We start from the raw sequence: 10,179 nt of genomic DNA, 5'->3' as shown, positions 1-10,179 counted from the left end.
AACAAATACCCTAAATCAGAGGTAAGGCTATAGTAAGGCATAGAAATGGAAAAAGTTGGATTTTTTTTTTTTGGAGTTTTTTTTTTTTTTTTTTTTTGGAGATAAGGCTATCACAAGACCCTAAAAATAGTGCAAATATAATGAGCACACTGGGATGGAAATGCATCCAAGCATAAAAAATGAGGAAAAAAGTGAAAATTGAGAAAAAAGTAACAAATACCCTAAATCAGAGGTAAGGCTATAGTAAGGCATAAAATAGTAAAAAAAAGTTTATTTTTTTATTTTTATTTTTCCATTTTTTAAATAAGGCTATTACAAGACCCTAAAAACTAGTGTGAATATGATGTGCACACTTAAACTGGGATGAAAATGCAGTCAGGCATAAAAAATGAGTAAAAGAGTGACAAACACCCCAAATCAGAGGTAAAATAGTAGAAAAAGTTTTTTTTTTTAAAAATTTTTTAAATTTTTTTTTTTTTTTAAATAAGGCTATTACAAGACCCTGAAAACTAGTGTGAATATGATGTGCACACTTAAACTGGGATGAAAATGCAGTTTACATGTATGAATTCTAAAACTGTGAAAATAACTGGCATTCAATGCTGTTTTGGCACGGTACATTACGTTTAATCTGATTGGTCGGCTATGATGTGATGTCTGGTCATTTCGTTTTTTTGTACTTTCACAATGTCAGGTTATCATTGAAAAAAAAAAAAATATATATATATATATAATTTACTCAGTAACGGTTGGGTGTAGAAATTTAACAAATGACTTTACTTATTTTGAAACATACTTAAGTATAAGTAAAATTACTGATTTAGGATAATAGTAAAAAAAAAAAAAAAAAAGTACAAGTACCCATAAAAGCAACTCAATTACAGTATATATATATATATATATATATATATATATATATATAGTAGTCATGCTGACTAAATTTGGACTAAAACTAAGTTGTATTTTAGTCATCAGACTATCATTAAAACTAAAACACTGCAGTGAAATTATTAGAAATCAAAATCTTTCCAAATAAAATCAAACCCCTGATATATCTGCTTGTCTCACACAGAGGAGTTTGTTTAATCCTGATCCAAAGGGTAAATCATGTAGCTCATTTGAAAAGTGGGGATTTAAAGGACTGGGATCACGTGCACGTGGACTTTCCCGCTTTAAGAAAACCTCCTCCTGTGTGGGATCACAGGGAGAGAAACGGAGGGAGACAAAGAGCCACATCGCTCAGAGGAACCAGTGTGTGAGGAACCTGTTCATCTCTGTGATTTAAAGCTATCATCATGGCCCAGCAGGTCAGCAGCAGCTCTCCGTTCCTCAAGCCTTTCTTTCTGAAGCCTCCTGTCAGAGCAGTCAGCCCACTGCAGCAGAGACGACACACACTTCCTGCCAGCGAGTTCAGGAACCTCACCCCACAGGACGCCATCAGCGTGTTTGAGATTGAAAGAGAAGGTAAAGTTCCTGCTCTGTTTGTTCCTTCATGTGTGTTTTTGATTGTGTTAAACATGTTTCCAGTGAAGTCATAACGTAGTTAAAGGATGAGCGTTTCATCACTGCGTTCAAACTGACCTGTGGCCAAAAATGGCTCGTATCTCCACCAGCTTTCATCTCCGTCTCCGGGGAGTGTCCTCTGACCCTGCAGGAGGTTCTGAGCTTCCTGAGCCAGTGTCCTGAACTCTCACTGGGCTGGTTTGAAGAAGGACAACTGGTAGCTTTCATCATTGGCTCAGGTTGGGACAAGGAGAGTCTTCTACAGGTACTAAACTTCTGCACAGAGTCTGGCTTGTTATGTGCTGCGTCTGAGGTCACTCATCCTGGTTTCATCTCTCTCTTTCAGGAAGCCATGACTCAGCACGTCCCAAACCCCCCGACCGTGCACATCCATGTGCTGTCCGTGCACCGTCACTGTCGTCAGCAGGGCAAAGGCTCCATCCTCCTGTGGAGATACCTGCAGTACCTGAGCTGCATCCCAGGCCTTCGCAGAGCTCTGCTGATCTGCGAGGACTTCCTGGTGCCTTTCTACCTCAAAGCTGGATTCAAGGAGAAAGGGCCATCAGTCATCTCCGTATCCAACATGCACTTCCAGGAGATGGAGTACACACTCGGAGGCCAGGCGTACACAAGAAGGAACAGCGGCTGTTAGCTCCATCCACTCACTATGGACAGAAAAAACCCACAATAGCCACTCCAGGCCTCCATTCAGAATCCCAGTTGAACCAGTGAACAACCCAGTGAACATCAGCTCTAAATGTGAGCACAGAGCAAACTGGGAGGTGACATCATCTCTTTAAGACATCAGGCCTCATGTAGGGATGGATGATGCTAACATTCACATAATCACCAATGTTTTCTTATTCTATCAAACTTTAGGTGTGGATGAGTGCGTTCTTTTACCGAGACAAGAGAGAAAATATCCCAACAAAGGAAATATTTGTTTGATGTTTTGATTTATTTTTGGCAAAACAAGGACACAAAATGCAGTTTTTTCAGATGATTTTATGTTCACCACTGATTATTCATGATTTAATTTGTGATTGTAAATTATTATTCATCAGTTGAATCCAGTATCTGGACTAATGACGGTGACACAGCTTTAGATTTTTACTAAAAAAAATGTAATTATTCTTTGATTTTCCACTATGACGAATACAATTAGCAGCTGCACAAATAACGGTATAACCGAACAGGTTTAAAGTTCAACCGATAGCTTTGCAAGTGTTTTATATCAATTACATTCTTAAATGTTGGTGTTTTTAATGTTACTGTGTTTCCGCCCTCAGTATAGGAGAAATATTGGACCTAAATGGGACTAGCACAGTTGAATGAAAGCATGTAAAAGATGAATATACGTCTAATTTTGAAAAAATCTGTTTAATGATAAAAAGCACTGAAGGGAAAAAAAAGTTGGATACATTTTATCATATACAACTATGCCAAATATTTCCATTTATCTTAATTGTTGAACAGAAATTGAGTTGGTTTTAATTTCCAGGTCAAATGTGGCAATAAAAAAAATGAAATCAGCTGATTTTGATTGTTAAACAAATAAATACATTTCAGTTTAATGACAAAATGATTTGAGGTTTTTGAAATGTTTGTTTTTTTTAATGATTCATAGATCTCTATATACGTGTTGACACATCGGTGTTGCTCTGTTTTTTAAATGATGTCATGTTCCCTCTGTGTATTTTAAAAGTGATTTCACTGCTGCTCGTGTTTTACTGTCCTTTCTGTATTTAGTGACTTAAAATGAAATGTCTGCAGACAACATAAACAAAAAAATCTGCCACTTTACAGTGTTTAGTGGACCTGGCATGTTTACTTCTGGGTTCAACACGGAGTGAAAAAAGTAGGACATTTTCTCTGTGGATTCTCCACATCACTGGTAAGAACTGTTTTGCATCAGGAGTTGATTTCTCTTCATTTGCCATGTTTAACTAAAATATAACCTAAAGATAGAATAATCCACACACCCCAGTGAAAAGGATCAGCAGATTAAACCCTGAGGTTTTCACTGAAGTGCACCAAGGCTGAAATAAAAAACAAGTATTGATTATGGGCGGGGCTCCTGGAGCAGTTAAAGCTGCAGTTTGTACATTTTTTTTTTTGGCATCATTTGGTCAAAAATCCATAATCATCTTGGCGCATATTGTAATCCAAAGTGTTCTGAGTGGACAGTGAATCTCATCTCCTTCTCCTGATTCTGTAAATTAAGTTTATAAATCCAGGAGCGTGAAGCTCCTGGAATCTGGATGTCTGCCAATCAGAGATCTTTCTACAAACACATGTGCTTCATGAGCTGTTTTGGGCGTTTCTATTGGCTGCTCGACTGAATTCAGCTAGCGTTCAAGGACCGTCGGTAGTGAATGTGTATTGGCGGACGTTCTAGCAGAATCCCCCATAACAGCGGAAAAAGGCAGACCAGGGTGGAGAAGCAACAGAATAAAGTCACAAACACTGAGGAGAAACGAATCGCTTACAATTTGCATCCTCGCAGACCTCAGTGACTGCGAAGGGTCCGCCACACACACACACACACACTGGTGTCAGAAGGAGAGCAAGAATAGATGAGATAAATCGTGTGAAAACCTAAGAGAAGCTTATTCAAGGTTAATTCATTTTACGGTCTGAATGCTACTACCGCTCAGAGCAGCTGAGATCACAGCCCCCTCTGTGTGTGCTTGTGACGGGGACGAGCTGATGGCAGCAGCTGCTGCTCGGGACAATAACTACAGAGTGATACGTGCATTCATGTCAGAGTCTAAAACGCCAGAAAATCTCCACTAACACAAGATAAAGTCCATACATTTGTCACTAGTCTCTATTGAGAAAATAAGTCACTAAGAGTACACAAAATATACTGGTAACGGAGGTTAAGTTTCGGTTTCAAAACGGATCGGAGAGAGGATTCTACAAACTGCAGCTTTAAGACACGTCCGGTCTATACTATAAATTCCAAATCTCCAAAGAACAATCTATGCTATGCCAGCTACCTACTCAATACTCACTATACTTTTATATTTGCCACAGATTGCACAGGGTCTAGTTTTTACAAGAGGGGCGGAGCCACCAGTGGTGGTTTGTGATGTAAGAAGCCACTAAAACATCACAAACCACCATTCTCAGCCAATAGCAAAATATGATTGGGTTTCAACCTATAGGGGGCAGTTAGTTTTACATTTATACAACAAAATACGCCAAATGTTAATATTTTGCTAAAAATGTTGAGAGTTGAACAAGAATCAATCAACAATGCTACTTTATACCCAAATACATTGATTTTCAGCAGAAAACAGTAATTTTTGGTTTCTCCACTTTTTGTTTGTATTTGTAAACCATGAGGTAATTTTGGTCTTTTTCTTAAAAAAAAATAAATTAAAATAGATAAATAAATCAATTAAAACATTGGTTGTTAAAAAACTCAATAATCACCAATGATTTATCCAATACATACCTTACAGAACTTACATTTATGATGACAAATCCATCGGGTGTTCTCTGAAGACTAAGAGAAAGCAACAGACACTTTTCTTTGTAGATTTTTTTTTTTTTTTTTACTGTTGTTTTCAGTTACATGTGAGTAGACAGGTAGCTAAAACGCTACCACGTTCAGAACAATAATCACTTCTTGAGAAGCAATAAACAAAGAAAACATTTGAGTGCTCAGCATAAAGTAACAAAAATATGGCAGTAGTTGGTACATTTATCCACAAGGCACCAAAGGTATCACGATCTGTTTTTTTTGTCCCTGCTTCTGTGTGAAGTAGCCTGAATAATATAATAATAATAACAAAACATAGGCTTGAAGTGTGAACGTGAGTTAAATCCTTTTTTTCTGTACCAGCACCAGACTGTGGCGATCACCATACTGACAGAATACAAAGAACACAAGCACAATAGTCTGTATTTCTTGACCTGATGCTCACTGTTTTTGCTCCGCCTCAGTGAAGGTGAGCGTTGAGGTCATATTTCTCACAGAATTTGTCTGTAAAGGGGATGCACGTGAGCAATTCGCACCATTCGCACTTGATTGGATAAACGTAGAAGAGCACAGCGAGGCCTGAAAAGAGTCCGACGAACACCAGCAGGAAGACGATGATCTGGCAGCGTTTGCGGTACAGGTCCATGCGGCCAAAGCTGATATAGGGCAGGAAGGCGAATGACAGAAAGAAGCCGGATATGAAGCCGCAGATGTGCGCAAAGTTGTCGATCCAGGGCAACAGCCCGAAGACAAAAAGGAAGAGCACCACACACACCAGCTTGGTGAAGGCCCTCCACGGTTGGGCCAGTATCTGCCAGCTCTGGAACAGCTCCACAAACAAACAGGCCAGGATCCCAAACTGAGAGCCTGCAGGACCCACCTGTGTGAGGAAGAACATTTAATAGTCACAGGCCGTGTTCAAAATTGCATACTAACGTACTATACATTACACACTCAATGGGTATATACTGTCTACTATATACTATTAGGATGGTTAGGATGATTAGGGGTATACTTCAAAGTTTCCCAAGATGCATTTTGAACCTACAACAACACAAACATGAAGCACACTGGGCTAAATATCTCCATTAATTCACCACCTTTGAAAGTTCTGGAAGCATTTTAAGTGAGAAAGTCATCAAGTAGAATATCAACATGTGCTCATTTCATCCATAAAACTCGTGCAAAACTCATTTCATGTCTACATTTTGGAGGTTTTCAGAGACCCACCATTGTGTCCTGACTTAACTTCCATTTAACTTCAAAACAAGAGCCTCATTTACAAATGTTTTAAAATACTAATGAAGACAAGAAAAGATGCTTTTGTTTTGAAAAGTGGATGTCTGACTTTTAGCTTGAAGCCGATCCCAGGACAATTTTACATTCTGCTCACAACGCATCATGGGGTTCAGTATGACTAGTGTGCCCACCGTGCATACTTCAAAAATGTCCCGATATAGTATACATCTGGGTATTTCACGCGTACCCAATCTTTCAATACTATCAAATCGGAACACACTACGTACTCAATTTGACGTTAGACCTCATATGCGTAGTACGTTAGTATGCGATTTGGAACATAGCCACACACTTCTCCAACCCTTATCACTGAGCCCCAGATGTCACACTAAAAAGAACATTTTAAATTATGGCCACGACATAGCTAGGTGGTTAGCAACCGGTGGTTAGCGTGGCTAGATGTTGATTAATGACAGATGCTGTCTAAGAGGACCAGCAGGCTGAGCGGCCCTCGTTAATGCAGTGTTGCTTTTATTTATGTCGTACTAACATTAAAAGTGTGAATATGCGGGTGTGTGCGCAGCTCTGTGTGTCGCATGCACAACACCGGACTTTTTGGTTCAAAGTGGACGATGTAAACATTAAGTTAGTTAAGATTAACATAAACATTAAGTGTGTTTTTGCACATTGTCAATCCTTTGTGTCTTATTGAATCTGTATAATGTGATGAAACAAGAAAACAATAAACACGTGTAATGTCCACTGCATAAACTACTCGGCTACTATTTCATGTGTACGAAGTCGGTTTGTAGGACTACCAGTGGAAAATGAATAATAAATGACACAGTACATAGCATTTATTTTGAAGTGAGGGAGAACTTGATGTTACCTCAGCTCTATAGGGCAGGAAGATGGCTGAAGCCAGGTTGCCAGTGATGCCACTGAGAATGTAAATGATGGAGATGCGCAGCCACCCTGCCAGCTTTTCCAGGTCCCTCAGGATGGTCATCTGAAACGCCACGGACACCAGGCAGTGGAGGATCCTGGGAGGACAGACACCAATGTGTAATAGTGAAGGGGAAAGCCAACACGTGTTGTACAGATTACCCTCTCTTGCAGAAGAGGAAGTATAGTCTGGTTTGAAGCTTATCGAGTCTGTGTATTGAGGGCATGCTCTTTAATTAGCCCTGAGACAGATAACACACGTGAAGATGAAGCACGGCTCGTCTTACCACAAAGGTCAGCTCTCTGTGACTCTCAGCTCTTACCTGCTCTAAAGCACAGCAGTAACTCAGCCTGCTACAGTTTAAAGCGGCACTAAATGCATTAGATCTGGAGAGTTTATTGAATACATCTAAGACTCATCAGAATGACTGTAAAATCTTATTTTTACAGTAACATGAATGTTTGATTGTGAGATCGGTATATCTCTGAGATGATCTTCATAAATAACATAATTGATCATATAAGTTCTATAAATCAAATAATTGCAACAAGTTCTGTTCAAAAACACTACATCAGATGCTTTACAGATCCGCAAGACCACCAGTGTGGGTGACTGAAATGAGTTTCCTGGCTTGGTTTTCCCTTAGACGATGGTTCTGAGAACCTCATGTATGTCTAAAGGTGGAGCCGTGCAGGTACCACACAATGGACATAAGACATGGAGTTTGAACATCTGTTAAGGGCTTAGCGTTAGGAAAAGCTACAATTCCTACAGGAGAGAATTATTAAAGTGTAAAGCGGGTCATCTGGTGGGGGTGATCACTAGGGTAGTCCATCAAAGCATGGCAAAAAATAAAGTTTCAGATAACCTCGATTTGAACCCTGCATTAGGTTTTGGCTTCCAGAAGATGATTTAGGAAGAAATTTGGAAGAAAATTTTGAAGTTTTAGACTAGAAGTTGTGCAAGCTGCTTAAAGTTTCCTGGAAATTGACTAATTACATAATATACATTATACAAATATTACGTTATGGAAAATGAAGGTTCAGATATTCCACCAAAGCGTTGTAATGCCCTTAACTCATTCAGTGCCATTGACATAATATTACGTCAATTACATTTTTTCACGGAGATTACTAAAAGACACCCTGGCGGAGACCCTCATCAATATCTAAGCTGTAGTTTGATCTGGTGACCAACTGTGCCCTGAAGGTGGCAGCAGTGCACCTTTGGATGAGAAATTAGCTAAGGAGGAAGAAGCTGGGACGAGGGAGATTATGGTGCTACGGAGTGATATTGTGAAGTATCCAGCAGCTCACAGCACCACATACTAACACAGAACATGTGTGGTCCTGAGTGGATTATTGATAATGTTACAAACGTGAGATAAAACCACCAACTAACCGGGCTAAACGGGTCATCTCTGCGTGTCGGGAGGAAGAGGAAGTTACGTCTGTGTGATTGACGGGCGGAGGAGATACAAAATACAGTAAGCAAAACATTTAACTGTGAGTCAGATAGCAAAATAATAGGTGACATTTTGTGGTAGCAGCGCATCTTTGGATGAGAGATCACCCGTGATGGGCAGTTTATTTTTCCTGATGAATCTTTCAGAATCTGTTATCAGAATTGTCACAGTACAAGAGGGGGTAGAAATTCGGAAAATGGCTGGCACTAAATTAATTAATCAAGCAGATAATGAAGGGAAGCAGATCAGTGATATTGGCAGTTATCTGGATCCAAGCCTTCATATGCTTGGAATAAATGTCTATCCCCATTAATAATAATGTATTAGGTCCGAATGTATCGGCAACTCCTATTTTTCTTTTTTGAAAAATCACAATGAAATACACAATCCGTATCTGATCCAGATTGAACTTGGTGGAGTAATTGAGAAATCAACCAGACATGACTAATTAAAAAATTTAAAAAGATTGGTCAATTATTAAAACATATGTGATTTTTTTTGTAAATAATGAGGAATTGAGAAAGTGAAAATGATTAAGACTGTGTGTAGTGTTTGAATTTGGAAAAGAATAGAATTTCAAAATGTAAAAATATATATATTAAAATCAATAATTTTCTTTATTAATTACTAACTAGACATTTCTGGCGACCCCATTTAAATTCCAGGCAACCCTGATGCTGAAAAACACTAGCGTAAGGTCTATCTTTGGTTAATATTTTGTCAAAATCTGTTCAGTGTTTTTGACTTAATCCTGCTAACAGACAAACAAACAAATAAATAAAACTGAGGAAAGGCTTTGATATACAGTATGATTACAGAATATCTCCTGGTCCTGGTCACATTGCCCTAAGCAGGCCAGATACCATCGTACACTGATTACATTTGCCAAGGTCTCTTCTCAGAGACTCTGTCATTGTTATGCTTTGCACTAAGCATAAAAAACCCCGAGAGCACAGAACAACTACAGATTCATTGGGACACACACACACATGAAAACCTCTGAATCCCAGACCGGTCTTCCTCAAAAACCAAATAAAACCTGTGTCCGCATCTGACCAGTAAACCCTATAACTTGACTCCGTCGCATTCCATTTAAAACCGTCACAACAGGCTTGAGTACCAACAAACCATAAACAGGCTAAAATAAACAAGAATATTTGACACATTGATGATTCATTGAATCATTCTGATACTCCACGAAATGTATGTTTTTTTTTTTGGTGCAACAAATGATTAAACACAAGTTTTGTGTCCTATTGTGTGCGCATCCTAAACTCGTTGTGCTATACATCCAGCTGTGGTGTGGACTCACCCAGCATGAAGAAAAAGTGAAAGCCAGAGTCTGTAAAACTGATCCGGGATCTCAGGGTTGAGGAAAGGCAGTAATCCACAAACGTCATCCATGCAGTGAACCTGAAAACCACAAAGAAAGAAAGAAAAAACATCTAAATCTGACAGTCAGAGATTACCATAACACGGAACAACTTCAAACAGTTTTTATCTTAGTATAGTTTACTACAGTGGATTATGCAACAT

The 10,179-nt window shown here is 39.0% G+C and overlaps 2 protein-coding genes across 6 annotated transcripts in view; one reads left to right on the top strand and one right to left on the bottom strand.

Moving 5' to 3' along the window:
- Positions 1–1,295: 1,295 nt before the first annotated feature.
- Positions 1,296–2,155, top strand: aanat2 (arylalkylamine N-acetyltransferase 2). The gene is made up of 3 exons (XM_028455395.1): positions 1,296–1,464; positions 1,614–1,768; positions 1,850–2,155. Exons 1-3 carry the CDS (start codon positions 1,296–1,298, stop codon positions 2,153–2,155), a joined length of 630 nt encoding a protein of 209 aa, XP_028311196.1.
- Positions 2,156–5,068: 2,913 nt separating this feature from the next.
- Positions 5,069–10,179, bottom strand: part of rhbdf1a (rhomboid 5 homolog 1a (Drosophila)) — a 51,179-nt gene continuing 46,068 nt past the window's right edge. For 3 of the 5 annotated variants that reach the window (XM_028455218.1, XM_028455214.1, XM_028455217.1), the window contains 3 exons: positions 9,956–10,056; positions 7,122–7,275; positions 5,070–5,873 (listed from right to left, as the gene is read on the bottom strand). In XM_028455218.1, the coding sequence (XP_028311019.1) occupies positions 5,454–5,873; positions 7,122–7,275; positions 9,956–10,056 (675 nt within the window). In that variant the 3' untranslated portion in view covers positions 5,070–5,453. Of the gene's footprint in view, positions 5,874–7,121; positions 7,276–9,955; positions 10,057–10,179 lie in introns of all 5 variants that reach the window. The other 2 variants (XM_028455216.1, XM_028455215.1) reach the window with 1 other exon arrangement.

This window comes from Gouania willdenowi, chromosome 8, assembly GCF_900634775.1.
Source record: "Gouania willdenowi chromosome 8, fGouWil2.1, whole genome shotgun sequence".
Taxonomy (NCBI): domain Eukaryota; kingdom Metazoa; phylum Chordata; class Actinopteri; order Blenniiformes; family Gobiesocidae; genus Gouania; species Gouania willdenowi.
This window is presented reverse-complemented; position numbering and strand designations above follow the sequence as displayed.

What these genes read in the sequence shown, in the direction of transcription:
- aanat2 (XM_028455395.1), top strand. Translation starts at nt 1,296, where the DNA reads ATGGCCCAGCAGGTCAGCAGCAGCTCTCCGTTCCTCAAGCCTTTCTTT. An exon ending in GTTTGAGATTGAAAGAGAAG is followed by an intron (nt 1,465 to 1,613) that starts GTAAAGTTCCTG and finishes TATCTCCACCAG; the next exon opens with CTTTCATCTCCGTCTCCGGG. An exon ending in ACAAGGAGAGTCTTCTACAG is followed by an intron (nt 1,769 to 1,849) that starts GTACTAAACTTC and finishes TCTCTCTTTCAG; the next exon opens with GAAGCCATGACTCAGCACGT.